The 21,453-nt window shown below is 48.5% G+C and overlaps 1 protein-coding gene across 1 annotated transcript; it reads right to left on the bottom strand.

Moving 5' to 3' along the window:
• Positions 1-16,507: 16,507 nt before the first annotated feature.
• RHOU (ras homolog family member U) lies at positions 16,508-21,308 on the bottom strand. Its single transcript, XM_010562957.1, has 3 exons — positions 21,197-21,308; positions 20,667-20,773; positions 16,508-17,559 (listed from the first exon to the last, which is right to left on the bottom strand). Exons 1-3 carry the CDS (start codon positions 21,306-21,308, stop codon positions 17,104-17,106), a joined length of 675 nt encoding a protein of 224 aa, XP_010561259.1. The 3' UTR covers positions 16,508-17,103.
• Positions 21,309-21,453: the final 145 nt, after the last annotated feature.

The following is a 21,453-nucleotide window of genomic DNA, read 5'->3' as shown; positions in this document are numbered from 1 at the left end:
GGCTCCCCAAGCTGTCTCTTGCATGGGCAGCACTGTCCACCTCCCCACTTACATACACTACTGAGTCCTGTGGTCTCTGTCCAGAAACCCACTACTTCCCAGTTACCCAGTTTGGCCCTAGCATGTTTTTTGCCCTTGTATTCACACCGAGAGGCCCAGTAAACTTGTGCTGACTTCTTCTATAGGTCTTCCTCACTTTTGTCCTCTTCATCAGATCCCTTCCAGCACACCAGCTCCTGAAGACACCCTCTCCCTACTGCCCTGCTTTTTCTTTCTTGTGCATTCAAATACTATTTCTCTCCTCAGCCCTCACGTGCCTCCCCCTTCGCAGCTCCTCAGCTGTTATCTCCTTCCAAGCTGTGCCACGCTGCAGTTGCTGAGCAAAGTCTGGGAGGGGGTGATTTCCCTTCCCTGCTCATGGCCAGAGCTCACAGTCACCTCCTGGACACTGAAGGCCATCTGTCCTGACCCCGGGGGCCGGTCCCCTCAGTATCTCAGTGCTCAGGACCCCCTGCAACACCTTGGCTCCTTTGCTTCTTTCTTTCTCTTTCTTTCTTTCTTTCCTTCTTTCCCTCTTTCTTTCCTCCTTTCCTTCTTTCTTTCCTTCCTTCTTTCCTTCTTCTTTCTTTCCTTCTTTCCTTCTTTCCCTCTTTCTTTCCTCCTTTCTCTCAGATTCAATTCTTTTATTCTCTTTCATGCTCTGCAAGCTCTAAGTCTCCAAACAAGTGACTTACTTACTTTCCTCCAGAGGAACTAAAGCCCCCCCCCAGCACAAAGTACATACTGGCCTGTCCCCGAATGTCTCTATTCAGGAAGCTTTAGGCTCCCATTGTTTGCAGTTCACAGAGTTCACCTGCATTTTAGTCTCCTCATCTATTAAAGAAAACAAAGTGGAGAGGAGAGAGAAGGAGAAATATGGCTGTAAAAGCAGCAGTCGGTCAGAGAGCCCTCGTGTTCCTGGTACCAGTTGTGGTCCAATCAATCAGTCTCGAACAGCCCACTGGAGAATAACTGCCCAACTTACCCAAATTTATTTTCTTTAATAACAGAATCCTCCTGTGACCCTGCGGTTATTGCTGACACAAAGCAAGGCCTGCTTGAGCCCGATATCTGTTCCCTTGCTCCCTGCTGTGTGCAGAGCAATGGAGCCATCATCCCCTTGTTTTCTGCAGACAGCAGCTTTAAATCACTGCCGGCCACTTCTGCCTGCGAGGGCCGGGAGACAGGTCACTCACTTGTGACTTGTGTGTGTTTGCCTGTGCATGCTCAGGGAGACTTTAGCTTTTTCTGTTTTCTCCTTGCTCGGTAAAATAAAGGCCAAAATGCCTGGGGACATCTGCTTATTGTTTGAGTGCTTGGCTCTGTAAGGGCTGTGAGCACTATTCAGGTGATGCAGGGACTGGACGATCATGCAGATACTCAGCTGCAAAGAAAAAAAGCACTGTCAAATCTCCACGCTCATGGTCTGGCCAAGTGGGATTGCTAGCCAGGAGGCTGGTGTGCCCCAAGCAGCCAGACATCGAGATTAAACAAAGGAAAACGGAAACTTTGGGATTATAGGTCAGGTCTGCATTGCAGGCAGAGTCTCAGGGCACGACATCCTGTGTAATGCATTTATTGCAAATTGTGACCCTTCTTTGTGGGGTGTTCAAAATCCATGTGAGAAATGTGGAAGCATGTTTCGGGGGAATTCTGGAAGAGGAATCAGCTCAGCCCTCCAGGTTCAACTATAAGGTAGGTCTTCGGAAGATAAATGAAAGTTCTTTAAAGGGTGAATGATGGTTTCTTAGAGCTGACATAAAACCCACATTGTTCTTCATGTTAAAAAAAAAGTGCCTGTAGGATAGGAGGAATAAAAAATTTACAGAATGAAACTTGCCATATTCAAAGAAAGGCAGGTTTTTCTCCGTGTTTTAGAAACTCGGAGGAGATGCTCCTACAGACTTTATCCCAGGCTTGAACCTTACAGTGCAACCTCAGCACAAGAGTCCGAGTGCTGCACTACCTTTTTGCAAAGATTTGGTCAGGCTGGAGGAGTCATCTGCTGCTAGCTGGAAGGCTCAAGGCAGTCTTGACAAAGCAGCACCCATCAGCTTTCCCTCAGGGAATCCCAGGTGCTGGGTGTAGGGCATGCATGCTGCCTCAGCCATTGCAATGGTAGGACACAGCTCCTGCAAAATACATTTCATGAGTGCCTTGCGCTGCATAAACATGCCAAGCAATCGCTTTCCCACCAAGGTATGAGAATGAAGTTCAGCTGTTTCATACCAAGGGCTGTCCCCAGATGCATAGCGTCCCTTCCCCAGCAACAGTCGGGTGTGCATGGGAGTACCGGCTCTTTTCAGCTGCACAGCTCGGAGCTGGACGGGGCCGGGCAGCCCGGGTGCCCCAGAGCCCTCCCTGCCTGCATGCCACCCTCTGCTCTGAGCCACCCTGTGATGGTTGCACCATGGCAAGACCCATCCCTGTGTGGACCCAGCTGTGGCAAGCTCCTGCTTGCCTGGGCACCCCAGGCAAGGGCAGGGCTCCCTCTGCAACACTGCTGGGACACAGGGCTTTCCCCGGCTCCTGCCTCCCTGCCAAATGCCTCTCCCTGTGGAAACCAAAGCCCGTGTTATCACCAACCGTACTCGTGGGCTCAGCAGGATGAGTTAGGGGCTGCCGTGGGCACGGGGCTGCCTGTCGCTGAAAGGGAAAATTCACATGTTGCTCATACGACTGGTCTTTCTGCTGGACAGCACGTCAAGGTTACACCCCAGATTCATCTTTGATTTAAGCTCCCATCTCTGAGAACGGGCCTGCTGCCCAAGGATGGAGAGAGACCATTTCACCCACTGAAGGAAAGAGAGGTTTTTAACACTTTGTCTTGTTCGGTGGGGGGGTAGGCCTGGGTTACATTTTCTAGGCATGTAGGTATAAACCAAATCTTGTGTTACGGTCCGTTGGAAGCAGGATTTGACCCTGCTGAGACAGTAAAACCACAATGTGGGTCAGCTTGGACACTCTGCTTCAGCGAGGGTTTTAAAATCCTTCCCCTTTAAAAAGCTGCATTTTTTCAAAACTCAAGGACTAATTGCAAGAGGAAATATCTGCACTACGCCTGTACTGGAGAGCAGATTCTGGGAAAGGAAAATCCACTCCAAAACTATAGGAATGGCCCCGCAAGGCAAAGTTTCAATCCAAACCCAAACTTTTGCACGGTCCAGGAGAGGACGTGCTTTCCCTGGGAGGGGAGGACAGGGCCAAGCTCCTGCGCTGCCAAGGTTAGGCAAAGCCCAAAAGTGAGGAGGCAGAGACCGAAAAAAACTGGAGTGCAGGGAGGGAAGGTCATTGGGGGTGCTCGGTAAGCCCGTAGTGAGGGAGCACGTGTGGCCTACAGGTATTTCAGGTATTTCCAGGTGAGGCAATGCAGTCGTCTTCTTGTGGGCTGCGTGGGCAGGCTAGGTGCTGCAGCACGCCCCGGGGGTCCTGGATCCCGTAGTGCTGCAGGGACCGGGTGCAGCTGGGGCAACACCAGGAGCAAGGAGCTTGGGAACTCATCCGCATCCCCTCGTGTAGCCCTAACCCAGGGCTGCAGGCAATTTAGGCTGGGCACATCCCGCTGGCAGCTAAATTTTTGCAGGACACATTTGCAGGGCAGGGCTTGCAGGCATCTCACTCACCTGGCAGGGCTGCTGCTGCTCGCCCAGCGCAGACCCGCCGGTCTGTCCGCGGGGATGTCCTATCATCCCATGGCACATGGAATAATTAATGGACTTCAAGCTAAAAAGTTGGCACAGGCTGCGGACAAATGTCTTCTTTCCAGTCATTATCATGTTTGCGCCTGGATGCAAGCCAAAGTGTATAAACCTTCCTGGGGACATTAATTGGCTTCTTATTGCCTGTCCCTCAATATGGCAGGGGGCGGGGGGCTGATGCTGTTTGGCTTTTCATAGGTTTGCTCAGTCCCCTAATCTTTTGTGAAAATTATCTGGCATGAGTTCTGCAAGTCAGAATGGCAAAAGTATAATTAATTCCCTGTGTGAAGTGAAAACAGCCAATTTTCCACAGCGTCAGCTTGAACATCAACAAGTCATGGAAGTAATATGCAAAAAGCAGATGAAATTTGCACACAGGCAGCAGATATACTGAATTTTTATGGGGCAGCAGTGCTTTATATGCCGCTGGATAAAAATGTCAATATAGATCTGAAGTGCTCTTCATTCCCTGCATGTATTCATCTGAAAGTCTGGAACAGCCTATAAAGACAGACTCCTTTTCTGATCAGTAAGTATCACAATTCAAGGAATTTGTTGAGAATGTATGCTCATGTGATATTTTTTTCTAGACACTACCATTTTGCAGACAGGTCCCCCACAGATATCTCAGCATAGAATGGAAATTATTTTTCTCTAAGCAGGAGTAGGGATTTAAAAGTAAAACATTTCTGAAGTCCAAGCCAATCCTTTCCACTACCTAAGGCTTTCTCTCCCTTATAGCAGACCCTGTGTGCCTATGTGCCGTCTTCCTTCCCACCTCGTGTTCGCTCTCACCTTGCTGGTCAAGGGCTGGGTCCCTGGACCATTAGAAATTCATTTGCGCAGTCTGCACCTGACTTAACAAACTCCGACAGCTCTAGCAGAGGTCTTTGATCCCCCAAAACTCATAGCAGTCACCACACTCTGGCTGGCCTGGAGACCTGCTGGCATGTCTGGAAGCCAGTTAAACGGTCTCTGTGGGCTAATCCTGACCTTCCAACCACTGGTTGCTCTGCATGGCTGATAACTTGATTTGGAGAGGATGGGTCTCCAAAGGAAAACCTGAGCTGTTGACGCGCCGGGGAAGCCACGCTGCATTGCTTCTCGTAATGAGTGGTGTTGAAAAGCGCCTCTCAAGTCTCCATCCCGTTGTTTTGCTACAGGTGACTTGCAAAGCAAAGAAGAAAAGCAAGTTATGCTCAGATAGCGTCAAATACAACTGAGTAACTGGGCCCTGGTGAGTACCTGGAACAGATGTTACAGATATACATCTCACCTCTCCGAAACCCTCTTAACACTTCCTGTTACATTCAGCGGTGAAATTAAATATTAGTGCCGATGTCACAAAAGCCAGCATGTGCAAACAGTGAACTGAGATGTCTTATCTTTTTTTTACCACTATACTTCGAATATTCTAACAACTAGGTAGCGCAGGTGTAGGGTATGTGTTGGCAAATGTGAATTCTTGGGTGCAACTACCCCACTATGTATTACAGTGACAGTGTTGGTGTTTGCAGTGTCATTCTCTGTGACACTGCAGACCAACAATTTCAAATGAAAAGATCTAATAAAGAGGATGTGTATTCACTAACTATTTTCCTCTACCTGCATATAGCCTTATTGGTCAGAATAACAGGGGGAGAAACATGTCTTGTTCCTTCACCCATTTCTACTTTAAACTTCACATGTCCCAGCAGCTTCCTCACCATCCCAGGGACCACTCTTATGCTACTCCTTGCTGAACAATTCTTAGCAAAAGGCCACGATAACTCGTTGTGTATGTAAAATGTAGCAGAGATATTAAACCAAAGATCAAAGGCAGTTCTGTTCCTCAGATATTTTCCCTGACCCTTTAAACTGGCTAGGTGCAGAATGAATAATAAGCACCAGACTCTGCCATCAATTATGTGGAGTTAAATCCAGAGTGGGCTGTTGTAAATCAAGTTACTTTAGAGTTACACAGTGTAACCGGGAGCAGATTTGGGACCTGAGTCTGCAGGCCAAAGAACCAGACCACAAAAGGGAAAATCCCACCTCTCTCCCTCTTCGTTTCACCTAAACTTTCCAGCTCGTCGCGTAAGCAGCCCCATCTGCCTGCTTAGAAAAGCACACAAAGCTAAGACCTTCCTAAGCTACCCAGCCAGAGCATTCCCACCTTCAAGCACAGCCAAATGGATCACAGATAAATGAGTTTTTTGTTTAACTAATGTGGCAGCATGCAGCCCAAAAGGACCAAACAACATCTAATTTTTATCAGCAGCTATAAAAGGTGGAGGGGAAAGGTTTGAATTGCCTGGGTGCAAAGCTTACTGGAGGAGAAGTAAAACCAAAAGACTTAAGTGTTGAGTAAAAGGTGTTTGGAATCAGATCTATATGATAAATTCTGTCTCTTCTCTTTCTCTTCCTGTTACATGATGCTTCTCCCCCTCATACAAGCCTAATGCTTTAATCTAGCTAAATATTTGCAAATTGGCACCACATCGGATCGAGACAATAGAGGGGAATAAGCAAAGTGATGCAAGTCATGATACACTTCTTATTACAGCGATAGCGTTTCACAAGATTAAAGGGGATTTTCCAGGCAATGGAGACAAATCCAGCGCCAGCTTTATTGAGCAAACGTCGCAGATGCTTCACCCGTTAACATGTGGTAGTGCAAACAAAGGAGATTATCTCCTTTTCCAAATGAGCACCATCAATGCTGCTATTCCATTTATTACACATTTTCCCACTCAAGGGTTCGCTTTTGAAAGGCAACGCGTGTTGGCTGCGGGTGAGCCAACGTACTAGTCTTTGAAGCAGAAGTCCCAGCCTGCTTGCAGCACCCGGGGAAATGATCAGTCGGCAACACTGCTCTTGGGAGTAACACTGCCTACCAGGCTGAGAAAAGGAGAAGGGGGGAAAAAAAAGCAACTCCAAGCCCTTCCATCACAGGCATTTTATGGGCCACGTGTCCCGAGAACCTCCACTGTGCTCCACCCACTGAGACGAAGCTATTTGTAAACACCAGATTGTGCTATCTTTTTGCCACCTTGATTGCTAATTGATCAGAAACAGAAGTGCCTGGGTGAGAAATACAAAGTGTCAGGGGAAAATGAATGGGAACCTGCACAGCAACTGCTGTCCTCACTGTGGAAACACTCCTCTGGAGCCAATAGACTGGACTACAAAGCAAATGGGGGCTTGCGTTAAACCGGGACCGAGGATCTAGCACTCCCCAGCCCCAAACACCTTTTTATCCTGTTTATTACAGAAACGACAACTGTCAGGACCACGAAGAGCCCCGCCAGCCCCAGGGCACTGCTCGGTTGCAGCCCTGACCCTGCCTGCTGCCATTTCTCTCCCTACATCCCTCTCTCCTCCATGGTCTTCTGCGTCCAAAGCCTAGGTCAAAATTTCCAGACTCATAAATGTAAAGACTCTCAGCTGTAAAGTGATGCAAAGAACCCATAAGAAAGTTTCTGTGACATGTCGATTCACTTTGAACTGTGGTAGATCGATGAGGAACTGGGGCTGCTTGCTGGTCAGCCAGCCCTGGTTCACGCCAGAAAGCCTTACCGCTGAACGCAGCCTCCCATCAGAGCAACCTGGTCCCAATTAGGACCGATCTGGGGCACTTAAAAGGGTTTAGTGACTGCTGTAACTGACGCTTCAGATGAAGAACTCCAAAAATCTGGACTGGATCCCAAAAAATAGCGGTGCTTATCAAGGCATCCTTCTGTCATCAAGCTTGCCAAGTCCCTCCTGTCCGTTTCTCATCATTATTTTAATGTTGCTGCTCCCAAAAGCATTGAATGTAACAGTTGCTTCTCTAGATTCTCAGGGGTAAAATGCCTGATCATCTCTACAGGCTGCACCTTGCATCCTGACAGTAAGCTCCCAATGCGACAAGGGGGAAATTCACCTCTTTAAAAATTAGGTTAGAGTCCAACATGCTTCCTTCTTTTGTATTTTCCTGTGAAAGATAGCAGTTATAATAATATCCAATATTATCCAAATACTCCATTTTTTCCTAGCCTGGAGTAACAGTTTACCAAGCGTCCCCATTGCCTGATGTCAAGCAACAGCAGATGTATATTGCTGAAAGCCTGGGATCACAATCTGCCACAAAATTAGGAATATTTTAAAATTACTAGGCCAAATCTGCTCTCTGTGACCCCACTACAAACATTACATTCTCACAAGTGCCTTTCACAATGTCATTTTGATAAAATTTACTGAGTTTCCACTCCAACTGGGCAAATTACACATTCAGCACAAAATATTTGTCCAGTGAGTCAAAATCAGTTTTAAGTTCTACTTTAAAGAAGGACATGGAGACTCCTTTCCCAAAGCACTTTGGCAGGAGAATATTATTCTGCACTGCTGCTCTGCCTCCCATCTCAGACACCTCAAGCATTTGTGCCCTCCTAAGGGAAAAATGCAGCTGGGGATTTGTGCAGTCAGACCTGGAATAATGATAAAGGGACTTGCTTTCCACTGGGTCAGTGATCAGCAAACCTGGTGAGCTACCCACCAAAGTGGCCAAAGACTTGTGTTGCACCTGAAAATCCTGGCCTAGCATACTGGAGCCTTATAGTACTCCGGTGCAACAGGAAATTTTCGCTATCCGTGTCCTCCAGATGGAGGTGATGGTGCAGAAAGCAGTCGCTTGACTTTCATCCTTGGTAAGATCACAAATCCATAGAAGAATTTGGATCAGAGGAACCCCTGGGCACTTTCTCCTTCCCAGTGCTGTACTGCTCTCACAACAAAGACTATTTCCCATATGTTCACGTGGAGGGTAGATGCTACAATAATGAGTAATATAATGGGCCACATGCACAACACAGTCTGTTGGGAAAGTGCCAGTCTGCCTTCTCTGAAGGGAAATCCTTCTGGAAAGCTGCTGCAGTTCTACGAGATGAAGGCAAGCTGGGGGGGGGGGTAATGGGGGTCCCAGGGCCATGATATGGCTAGATTTCCAGAAATTTTTTTACAAGGTTCAACACCAAAGCTTATTGAAACACCAGCAATAATATGCTGGGCATTACCAGGAAGAGTGCTGAAGAACAGAACATGGGACATAGACTTTGCCCATCTGCTCTCCACCCCTTGGGAGTGGGACAGCGGGGCTAGGGGAGACCCAGAGAGATGGCAACTGAAATGGTTGAGGGGATGGAGCGACTGTCCTATGAGGAGACACTAAAAAAAGCTGGGATTGTGCAGCTGGGGAGGGAAAAAAGCAAATACGATGGTAGTGATACAGGGAAATAACTAAAGTTCATTTAGAGGACAGAAGAAGAGGAAGAAGTAAACGACCACCAGAGACAGATCTGAGCCTGCGCAAGACATAAACATTTTAGAACTGCTGACACAAGCTTTTGAACTAACCCCGCCCCAACTTATACATATGTATATTTTGTATTGTGTAACCCTATGAATATGTATGTTTTGGTGTAATAAATATCTGGCTGCTTGCTGAGACAGTGTGCAAGCTTTGAGGAGAAATCCCTTTGCACCCGGCACTGAAATAAACATGCCTGCTTTATAACTCACTCTCCGAGTTGTGAAGTTTGATCCACGTGTCAGTAGTTTACAAAACAAAAAAGGCAGTAGATCAAGTCACACTGTCATTTACCTGCTCACGTGGACACCTATTTACCTGTAAACTGCTCTTCACCACCTCCTACAATGCTGGAGCTATGGGGCATGTGATGGAACAAACGGGAACTCAGTTTAAAACAAAGAAAAACAAATACTTCTTTACGCCGTGGGTGTGGGACCTCTGGGGCTGTCTGGCCTGGGCAGCTGCATGGGCAGATGGCATCGGCCAGGGAGAAGGCAAATTCACAAATAACAGGTCCGTGCAGATACTGAAAGGACCAGGCAGGGATGTACCCACCAATGTCTGCCTCGTACAACTGCAGGCATGAGTCAAATGCTAGAAAAATGATTGATTTAAACTTTAAAAAACCAAGGTTTCACATTACTTTGCATTTTCTGCTTGAATCCCTGCGTATCTTCTTGGGTGTCAGCAGCCCAGGTTTTGGCCTCCTTCTGGGTTACCCAGCCTAGACAAACATACGTGCTGCTGAAACTGTTTCCAGGAACGCCTTCCTCTCCCTGCAATCTCTTATCTCCCAGAGGATTGTCAGAGGGTACTTCAAAGCCCTTTGAAAATGGCCAGGGCTCTGCCTGTAGCCCAGCAGATATAGGCACCCTCGCCCCGCGATGTGCTGCCTTATCACCACCCCAACAACGAGCAGCAGGAGAGACTTTACCCCCTTGCTATCACCTCCCAATCTTCAGCCTTTGCTTTGCGATACGCTGCCCGTCTTCTCCCCAGATTCACCCAGGTGGGTTGTGGCAGATCACGAAAATGAGGGGAAAGAAAACGGAGTGGTTTTGCTCAGCCCTGAGGAACAGGGAAGCCTGAAGCCTGCTGAGCTTGTAATTAAAATGTGGAAAGGCCACGACAGAGCTCAAAAGATGGAAGAATGGGATACAGGGAGCAGAAAAATGCTAAGCACCAGGCTTCGGGCAACGCGCCGTTTTGAATTAAAAATAAATGAGAAAATTGCCTATAGAGAGGGGGGGAGAGGCGGCCGTGGAAAGAGAGGATGACTGGGGGGGGCTATTGTTCCAGCACTGCCCTCAGATAAATCCCGTTCGGTGTTCCTCCACCAAAAGACGACGAGGTGTAGTGAGGCGGAGGAAAGCGGTGCAGCTGTTTCATGGTGTTATTACCCCCGCTGAACCATGGAAGAGCAAGTGCCTGCCAGGACAAAAGACAGGACTCCGTGCATGCAGCTCTCACTCCATCAGCAATTTCAAAATGGAAACACGAAACATAGAAGTCACATTTCCGCTTAGAACCAGTTTTCTGCTGTTGTTAACAAGTAGCACGGCCACAGGGGCCGGCATCAGGGACACAGGCGAGGTGGTCACAGAGGGCCCCCAGCACACACACGTGGCCAGGGACATCCCACCGTCTCAGGAAAAGTACCAGCTCTCTGGACAAGGAGCCTGCTTTATCCCATGTCATATTTATCCCGTCCGTATTAGCCCCATTAGGCCACTGCTGCTAAAATTGCCACCCCAGAGAGAAGGATTTTAAAAAGATGTTTGGAATTAGCTGAATAAATTGTGGACCAGGAGTCAGAAAAATCAGATAGGTACATGGGGAGATCGGTGATGACAACACACTTTTTAGAAAGGGTGAGCAAAATGATTTGCAAGAGGTGTTGGGTTGGGATTGTATAAGCCAAGTGATTAAGGCTGTCCTCTGATGAGCAATAACCAAAGGACTCCTATGTGAGTCTGTGAGGCAGACACTGAAACTAGGTCCTTTGGATAATTAATGCTTATGCAGGCTAAAATTTACAGAGGACTTGAAGTGGGTGGGCTGGACCCAGGGGACCACCAAAAGCAGCAAAACTCTGAGCAGCAGTAGCGGAGCAATATTCAACCCTCCCAGTGAAGTTTGGGGGAGAGAGCCATGTAGAGGCAATGTCCTTACCAGCACACCTGCAACTCCAGAAGCTTAACAGGGATCCCTGCTTGAGTTTTTTTCAGGCTACATAAAGCTTTACAGGCCTACAACTCTGCTTAACCATGGGGAAATGATTCCTCTTTTGCCTCCAAATAATAAGATCGGGATCCAACTTAATGCACAGACCTAAAGAACAACAGACACCTGGGGACACTCTTGCACCCACCACCAGCATCTGAATGGGTGTCTGCTGCAGGTCTCCTTCCTCTGTGCTCCTCAGGAGATCGGGGCAGTCCCCTGCACAGCAGCAGGGCTGCTCCTCAGGCTTCCTCCTCTAGACACATTTCCCTGGCTGAATTAAAAAAATTGGGGCTGAAGTAAAAATGCTGGTCCGAGTTGGGGCTTTATGCCTTTTTTGTACACATCACTGATTTATCCATCCTGTTAAAACAGTGTGGGGAATTAAGTTGGTCACACTGAAGAATATTCTGTCTCAGATGGTAAAATTCATTGAATTACACAACTGTTTGTTCCCCAGGTTATACCATAGAGGACTGCACTAAATGGGCAATGAACAACACTCATCCCATTACATCTTCCCACCGGCTGCCAGCAATGCGGGAAGCTAAAGCTTCAGAAGGTCCTATTGGATCTTGGGGCCCTGCTGTTCGCCTGAAACCCATCCCGCTCTTTCAAAAACATTAAGTACATTAGGACGGCCGTACTGGTTGATGCCAAAAGTCCACCTCATCCCACATGCTGTCCCTAGCCAGCAGAGGTGCTTGGGGAGAGAGTGTAAGAACCAAGCAAATGCAGCGATTTTTCCCTGTAGCATGCAGGGATATTTCCTCCCAGCTTCCAGCTATCCACAGCTTTGAGACTTCCTAAAGAAAAGGCTATATTTTTGTACCTAACAGCCCTCCTCGGGGCTGTTCGTTTCCCCATGCATTTCTGTAATTGGGCTTTTAATCTGCTTATGCCTAAAGTAGGTAGTTTCTATCAATCCCCATTGCCCAGGAGTCCCTTTGCCAGTTCTTCTGAGGTTTATAGTGTCTCACTACCCTGAGTAGCTGGTTTTTCCCCTCTCCCCACCTTGCTGAATGCCAGGGCAACACTCAAGGCAGAAGTTGACAGAGGTCTCTTCTGGACAAACCTCTGAGCACATCGATTACCTACTAGAGCTCAGAAAGGTTGCTCAATTGTAAGGGCGCTCACATGCTTTGGTGAGGTTCAGTGTTTAAGCATAATACGTATGACAATATTACGTCAGCTGCATGCAGTCATAAAAAAGGCCACCCCCTGCAGCAGTCTCTCCCTCCCTGTGGTCAGTAACTGCTGCCTAGGCAGAAAATAAAAAAGCAAAGTAAAAGTGGGGTGAAGTTTCCTTAGAGACACTCTCTCCCAAAACTGCCACATTTGACAATGTCTCAGCTCTAGGCAACCCTCAATCCTACCCTAGAGGTATGTCCAATGCACAAAATACCTGGGGAAAAATGGTAAAGGTGACAATTTTTTTCCATGGGAAAAAAAAAAAGATCACTTTTTTCCTGGAGCACTTTGATATGAAAGAAAACAAAATCCTCTCTTGGGAACTTCCATCCATCACAAAGCGGCAGCGATTTCAGCATTCCTGGAAAACCTTATGTACAGCCAGCTCACTTCGGTACGCTCTTATCAGGCTCAGCTGCCGGCCCAGCCTGTATCTGAAGCGGGGCAGCTGAAGGAGCCTTTTGATCACAGCAGCACACACGTGCACAAAGTTACCCTGCCGTAAAGGACGACCTGAACTGCCTTAGCCCTGTCCAGATGTCGGGATGCGTAAGACAGCAGTCTGCCTCAGCAGAAAAGCAACGCCCCGCAAGTAGCCGAAAGATTTTTGTGCCAGGATTTGGCAACGGCGGGTTCTGGGCTTTTCAGCTAGCGCAGCCCCTTTTCCTGCAAAGTCAGCGTGCAAAGGTGGGGTGACTCGGTCTCCAGCAAGCACACCCCGGCTTCATGCCGTCCAGCGCACGAACCCAGTGGAAGTGATTCTTCAAAGGCATCAGCAACGGCAGCGGGGATTCAACACCACGTACTCACCAGAAAGGAGCTCGCTGGCGGGTCGGGCGCTCAGGCAGGGTGGCTGTGCTGCAGGCATGACCAGGTGAACAAGCTTCCCAGTAGCCCCCAGCATGCCTGTTAACAAAGCAGAAAAGAAGCGAGGGAACCGACCATGGGCAAAAAGAACAGCACATCAATCTCCTTTCCTCTACTTTGTGCGGGTTGCACGCGTTTTGATGGTTGAAAAGACGTTGGCCTTACGACTCGGGAGACAGGCAACACGGGAGGGCATTCCGGTATTCCACCCCCATGTGCCTGCTCCATTCTGCTCACAGAAAAACCAAACGCAACAGTCACAGTTTACAAACCTTGGTCCAGAGCAAAGCTCCTCCTGAAAGAAGGTTGTAGTGAGGTGGGTGCTGGTCTCTTCTATCAAGTAACTAGTGATAGGATGAGAGGAAATGGCCTCAAGTTGCACCGGGGGACGTTTAGATTGTATATTAGAAAAAAATTGCTTTACTGAAAGGGTTCTCAGGCACTGGAACAGGCTGCCCAGTGGAGTGGTGGTGTCACCATCCCTGAAGGTGTTCAAAAAACATGTAGACGAGGCACTTCAGGACATGGTTTAGTGGGCATGGTGGTGTTGAGTTGCAAGTTGGACTCGATGATCTTGAAGGTCTTTTCCAACCTAAATGATTCTCCGGAGCAGTTTCACAGCAGGACCACTGGCTCCACAGGGATGCCCAGGGGTCCCAGGGCAGCCGTCATGGCACCCAAGGGTGGACGAGGCCCCTGTGCCATGGCCACGAACAACCTCAAGCCTCGCATGCCTCCGCCCTAGCATGAGGGACAGGACCCAGGGAGGGGGTGACAAGACCCTTGGTGCCAAGAGGCAACAGGCTCCGCTTTTCCAAAAATGCCCTCTGGCACCCCCGAGGCACGCACGGCACCAGTCTCGGTGTCGCCCTGGCCGGACCGTGCTCCTCCTGCTGCTCGCCCCATTTTTGGGAGCCAGGGACAACGAGCCCGCCTGCGCTTCGCAGGGCCCCAGCAAGAGGCTGCGGTGCTGCCGGGGAGGCACAAAGCCCATCATCGCACCCTTCCCACCCAGCCCAGCTCCCTGGGGACGGGGCAGCGCAGGAAAAAGTCTGTATTTTTTAACAAGAGGCTTTTTGCTGGGGCACCGGGAGCTGCCCCCTTCCCACCGGGTATCGGCGCGGTGCACGGCCAGAGTCTGCCCTCCAGCCTCCCCGAGCGGGCAGCAGAGGCAGACGCGTACACAGGTCAGAATTTATTTCCAAATACCTCATTTATATCATTCTCACATGAAATATTTCTTTCGGAATATAGCCTACACTTAGAAAACAGAAGAGAGGTGTTTTTTTTAATAAGGCACATCAGATTATAGACTACATAGAGACATCTCCCCCTCACTTGCGCTCATAAAATACTGCTGATTTTCAAAGTAATATTTCTAAAACCTAGACCCTGTGTAGCCCCGTGTAGAGCAGTATTCATAAAGTTATTAGACCTCAGTTTACACACACCTAGTAAAGGGCTATAACAAGTTGTATATACATCACATTTTCAGAAACAGTCACAGCTGGCTACATTTAAAAGTAATGCTACTCCAGACTATGAAACAGGCTGCTTATAAAATATAACCTACTGCTTCCAGTGCAGCATGATATAAAGCAGTATGATCTTGCAGAAGAAATTTTGTTATTTTTGCAAATGGAAGCTGCTCAGATTCAAGCCTGTCTCCTCCTCAAACCCACATTTTTGATCGACTGAGACCATTTTTCAGAGGAGCAAAGCACCCAAGAGAAATCTGGCTTTATGTTTTTCTCCAAGATGACGGTATGACTGCATATCTGAGATCCTGTCAAAGCATTCGAGTAAGAAATATAAAGGCTCAGATGCTAACTTCATGACCAGTAAACATTAAACCATTACCAACCAGATGCAAACAAGTTAAATGCATCCAGCTTCTGTGCTATGGAAACTGTTTTTCCAGGCTGTTCCAGTGCAGAAGCCAACACATTTTTATTGAATCAGGCCCTAGGTAAAGATTTCCATCCCATTTTCAAGTTTTCAGCAATGGAACATTACCCATTCTGCACTCATTTCGCTGTAGAGGAAGAAAAAATACTGCCTGTGGACCCTATGCCAATACAGCCCAGAATCCATTTACATAGTGTCGTTTTCTTTAATGGGCCAGGAGGTAAACTGTGGTCATCTTTATCAACTCAAATGGCTTCCACAGTTCTTCTTTATATCAGGCATTGATTCATTTCTGATGAAAAAAAGGTTCCGGCTTTCTGTCACTGCAGTTTAGTTTAAGACTATGAAAAAGGTCACTTCAAGGCTATGGCCAAAGGAAAAAAAAAAAAAGAATATAATCTGATCTTGAAATATCTAGGGAAAAAAAAAAGTAGGTAGGGCCATAAAAAGGCAGACAGACAGACAGCACAAATGAAATGTCCTCTGCAGAATAAGTTAAAATACTGATTCTTGCAGAGAGTCATGTTATCCCTCAGGCCTTTCAAACTCAACGGGGCTGGAATTAGGCTTAGTTTAGTAGGAACCAGATTTAGTCAGAGAATAGGTCACACTCAACTCTGCACTACGTTGACCACACAGCTACATTTTAGGCACATTTCAGTTAATCTGTTGTACTGATCTGGGAAAAAAAATTATCAGTTAAATTTTTGGGGTGGCCTCAGCCAATTTCACGACTACTAGCTTGGACAAGATTCAACCACAAGCGACTGCTGCCTTTAGAAGGGAAACATTAACTTGGTTGAAAACAGCATCGTGAAGAGGATACAGAAGCCTCAGTTTCTAGAGTCCGGTTTGTTATAGATCTTAATCTGCCTGATTTGTTATTTGTTTAGCAACCTTAAAAGGTAAGGAGGGACATCCTGAAATTCTTGGCTGTAGACTTAAAACCAGATGTGGTTGACATGGTGCTGCATGGATATTTGTTACATCTCTTTAAAAAAAAAAAAAAAGATAATAAAATAAACCCCCAACACAACAGCATTTACATTCCTTTCAGCTGAAATAGACGAACTGTCGTCATGTCTGCAAAAATACAGAGGAAATCGCCACTGCTCGAGGTAGCGAGTTAAAGCTTGGTCGTGTTCTTGGGCTTCCGCTCGGCTGCCTGGGAAGGGCAGGGGAAGGAGGACAGAAAGGACTTTCACAAAGTCAGGAGGTGACAAACGAGATGCCAGCTCCGTAAGGGATCAGGTTCCCTCACCGCATGCTGAAGGTATATTCGTGACCTTTCCAACCGTGGCATTTGTGTATAGATTACACCTCTCGCATACACTTTTTAAAGCGATCCCTAAGAGCGTTGGCTTGGGAAGACACAGAGAAGAGAGCAGGAGGGGGGTTTAAAGCTACAAATGTCAGTTAGGAGGCACAGTGTTATTTTTCCCTTTGATCGTCCACATGCAGAGCTCTACGTTTCCACCGTGGCTCGCGCGTTCCTCCTGCGAAGCCCGGGCAGCAAAGGCCTCTGGTGTGCTCCTCCCCGTCGCATACACCTTACAGCACAAGCAGTCGAATCCTTTGGACAAATCCTTCTACCCTCACAGACACGTGGTGCTCTTCTTCCTTAATGAGAGGCTTTAGTCACAAAACTGGATGCCAGACCTGATTTATAGCAATTATTTAACTAAGAATCCTTCTGCCACCCTCGAAAGGGCAACTGAGATATCCAGTAGCAACATATACACATACATACAGATCTACACTATACACTCGGCACGACACAGAATGAGATTTCAGCTAATATAGCCTCTATTCGATTTCCTCAGAGCAGCACTCAGGTCCTTGCAACCCCTATACAAAACAGCAGTATTTTTTCCACCAGGATTTGGAGAGGTTTTTCATCTTGTCTGGAGTCCTACACTTGGATTTCTTTGGTTGCTGCTGGGTATCCGAGTACTGAATACCAGCCACGATGGCCGCATCAAAGACCTCCTTGAGGTTTTTCTGAGTCAAAGCAGAGCACTCGATGTAGGACGCGGCTTTTATTTCCTCGGCACAGAGCTTCGCGGCCTCCTCCGAGACTGGCTTTTCTTTGCACTTGTCCAGCTCGATGAGAACTTTGACATCCTCCCGGAGGTCCGACTGCGTCCCAACCAGGATAATGGGCGCCTTGGGGCAGTGGCATCGGATTTCGGGAACCCACTTCTCACTCACGTTCTGGAAGGACGAGGGACTCACCACGCTGAAGCACAGCAAGAAGATGTCCGTGTTGGTGTAGCACAGAGGCCTGAGCTTGTCGAATTCATCCTGCACGGAACAAAATCGCGTTAGCACCCAACAGCGAGAGCACGTCAGCCCCGGAGGACGCCCCGAAACGCTCCCGGCTCTAGCCTGCCGCTGATGTTTGGAGGGACTAAGGATCACCTGCCGCTGCCCTCTTGAGAGGCACCCTGATATCAGCACCCAGACCACCCAAAGTTAGGAGCAGAAGTCGCCCGGACCCAGCCTGAGGTCTCCCCCAGCATGGCTGCGAGCTGTCAGGCACTCTGCCACCATCGGGCACACAGGACAAAGGTGGTGGCTTCCCCACGTAGCTGAGATTTTCTAACACCGCAGCTTGTTTCAAGCGCTTAAATATTTCTTTTGCTCTTTGTACGCAGGCCCTCTGCCCTATTTCAGCAAAGGAGCAACACTGCGGGAAGCAGGTTACGGCTCACGAGCGACGAAGCCAAAAATCAAAGTATGGGAGGGCGAAGGTACTTTTTATAGGTCCAGCTCTTACAGGGGCGAGTCGGTGAGCTGCTGCGATGAGGAGCACCCGTGTACCTCCAAGCTGCTCTGCCAACAGACACCCCTACTGCCAGACCTCCAGAGACAGGCAAGAGCGGAGCAAGACAAGTGACAGCAAGAGTACCTTTCCTGGAATAGGCTTTGAAACTGGTGACTACTTAACAACATCCTACAGGATATGGGAATAATTTCCCTGCCATTGTGCCCAGGGATTTAAATCTGATGGCAGCAATAATGACTCACAATGTGCAGGCTTAACATGCCAATGGCATAGAGTAAGAGCTTTACCTTTCCCTCCCACCCATGCCACATCAAACAAACTGCAAACAGGCCTCCCAGCGCTACCTTTCTTTTTTTTTTTTTCCTTTTCTTTTCTTTTATTTTAGTGCAAACTCCAGCAAAGCAAGGCCCTTTTTCAGCTTCAGGAGCTAGCCACAAGAAAGCCAAACACCTTCTGGTAACAAAGGCGAGCTGATCCTCTGCGAAGAATGCAGCAAGAAGTAAGGGTTAACTCCAGGCAGGCTGCTTTTATGCTGACAGCAGGATAAAAGCAGGGTAACACTAGCAGCCTGAACAGGTAGGATTTGCCTCAGCAGCAGTGACATTTTAATTAAAACGGACCCTGTTCTCAAAAGCTCTGAATTGAAAGTGCAAAGAACACACACAGCTGAAAACATCTCTCTGGTACCAGCAGTTTACTGCTGAATTGCAAGTTCCATGTTAATTTTCGAGACATGAAATTTTGCTTTAAAGCCTCTGGAGGCCCAGGATATGCAGTTTAAAGCCCCCTGGAAGCCTCAGAAGTCTTGTTCTGCTCGAATGAATTTCTTCCAGCAGTATCTCTGAGAGAGACAGCAATTTATAAAACACGAGTCAAGAAAGCAAGCTTCATTAGCTCTCTTGATTCTCAGATTAAGCCTCAGAGGAAACCAGGCTCTTACTGCTTGGCTCGAGAGAAACCCCGCATTTACTGAGAGATGCTGCTCTGAACGACAGGACCGTTTACAGAAAGGTACCTTACCATGTAATTGCCTCTTCTCACTGCGTGAGAAACCTCTAAAGGGCTCGATTCAATGGGTTTGAAAGCCAAACCCCGATCTTCAGGGTTTCTACCGAGATGAAATAGTGCCCTTTATAGCCCAAGTACACTCCCGCAGCTGCAGTGGTAGGTACGTGACCTGCGGGAACTCTACACCTCTTCGGGCTGGTGATGCTGAAATACAATTTCCCTCTGCCTGGAGTGCTTTTTTAGCTGCAGATTTCAGCAGCCATCTCACGGCCGCAGTTTTACCAAAGTATCCAGCTAGGGATCTTTTATTCAGGACGACTTCTGTTGGTTTAGATAACCCCTTCATTTTGAAGGCAGTGACTCTTGGACAGCCAGAGCAAACATCTTGATCATTAAACGGCAGCGAAGGCAAGAGGTGACTGGGCCTGCCCGACCCTCCTGCAGCTTGCGGCTGCGTTTCCGCAGGCGCTGCCTGTCCCCAGGCTGTCACCCGATGGCAATTTCACCTGCCACGCTCTGCGTATGAACACGCACAGCCCAGGCTGTTGCGGTACCACCCCGACTCTTCAGCAGGACACGAAATCAGGGAACGGTTCTGCTCTTTTACTTCGTATCCTTACCTGCAGAAGGCTGCTTGTAGGATTTTAGCTTTGGTTTGTAGGGCTCATGGGAGTCCTACACTGCTGTCTAGGACTGCACAGCCCTTCAAAGCCCTTTCCTAAGTAGGGCGCCCAGTTACAACTCATCTAAATAGGTTTGTATGTTAAGGCCACTGAGATTTTTCAGCGTGGTTTTGGTCAAGGCATAGACAGAGATCCACAAAGCTGCACAGGAACCTAACTCCCGCTGCCTTCAAACGCCAGCTAGGTAGCAAAATACTTTTCACTACTTTTGGCTATTCAGACTCAACCCCTGGCAAGCAGTGCTGCATGCAGCTCAGGGTGGTACAAGCCAGGGACTTGCAGAAAATATAAGGCGGTAAGAAATGGGCTCTTTTTATGTATCAGGCAAACTAGGAGCTGAGAGGCATCGGCCACCCTCATCTCTTCAGGACTTGGATTACAGCAAGGCTCGGCTTTGGGGCGGCAGCACTTTTTTAGGGGGCGGGAATGGCAAATAGGAAATGTCCACAGACAGCTCCCTATAGGACTGTTTTCTCCCTTAAGCTCCTGCCCCTTCAAAACCACACTCTCTATCTCCGGACACGTACAGCTGGGGATGCTTTGCATGCGTACATCCCAAACACCATAATTCTTAAGCCCGCAGTTACTTAGCAAAAATAAAGACAGTGACAACCGCTCAACGAGAAAACCAGGTGGCCCTTGAATCCCCAATATGTTCAGCCTTTCTAGTCAAGCTAAGCAGAGCAGCAGCTTGAGCCAGCAGAGCAGCAGCCGGTGCCCAGCCCTGATACGAAGGCACAAGTACATCCCTCACCCTTCACCAGACACCGGGCAAAGCAGTGGGTTAAGCAACAGTGAAAACGATAGCAGTTTAATAAGAAGTTCAAACGCCGGGAATCCTTTCAAATCCATGAAGTCATTAGCAGGACTACTTTGCACAACAACTTCTCCCCTCCCGCTGTCACTTAAATCAAATGAGTGGCTTCACTGACCTGACCAGCTGTGTCGCAGAGCTGAAGTCTCACCGGCTTGCCATCGACAGACACGACAGCTTTGGAGAGAAAGGAGGAGGGAGGGGGGGAAAGTGTGGTGAGTCCAACTTTACACGTTTTCCATTAAAGAAAAAAAAAAAAGGGAAGGAAGAAAGATTTACCATCCCTCAGCTCTTATAGTCTTCGATTAGGTTAGATTTAACAACTTAACAGAGCTGGAAGGGAGTCTATCGCTAACACTTGGGCACACACAAGCCCTTCAGGGCTTTCCGACTCATTTCACCGCAAGGGATGAGGAAGGGTGACTGCAATAACCCTCGGGGGGCAGCGGGGAGAGCCAGCCAAGCGGTCCGGCTCCTTTTTCTGCTCCAAAGGGTTTAGTTTATCACCCTCTTGCACATCTCCAACACGCCCGGGACACAAAAAGCCCCCCCGCCGAACCAAGGCGAAACCCCCCAACCTCCCCCCAGCCCTTCGCCATGGTGACACAAGGCAAGTAGTTAAGCTTTCTCCTTTTAGGCGCTTCCTACCCGGGCCGAGAGCTGGAAGTTTTACACCGGGGAGTTCCCCGTTAAAGCCCGGCTTTGCCCGCACGGCCGCCCGCCACACCAGCTGCCCGCCTGGCTCCGTCACGCCGTCCATCAGCCGGTGCTGCCGGCCGCGGGGGAACTCTAACAACCTCCGGTCCTGCCCCCGGAGAAACGAATACCGAAATAACCGAAGCTGGACACACACCCCCCCCCTCCTCCGCCCCCCGAGCAGCCCCGCCACGGCCCCGGGGAGAGGC

The sequence above is a fragment of the Haliaeetus leucocephalus genome, unplaced genomic scaffold, assembly GCF_000737465.1.
Source record: "Haliaeetus leucocephalus isolate CR32 unplaced genomic scaffold, Haliaeetus_leucocephalus-4.0 Scaffold162, whole genome shotgun sequence".
Classification (NCBI taxonomy): Eukaryota; Metazoa; Chordata; class Aves; order Accipitriformes; family Accipitridae; genus Haliaeetus; species Haliaeetus leucocephalus.
Note: the sequence above shows the minus strand (reverse complement) of the source record. Positions and strands in the feature narration are given on the sequence as shown.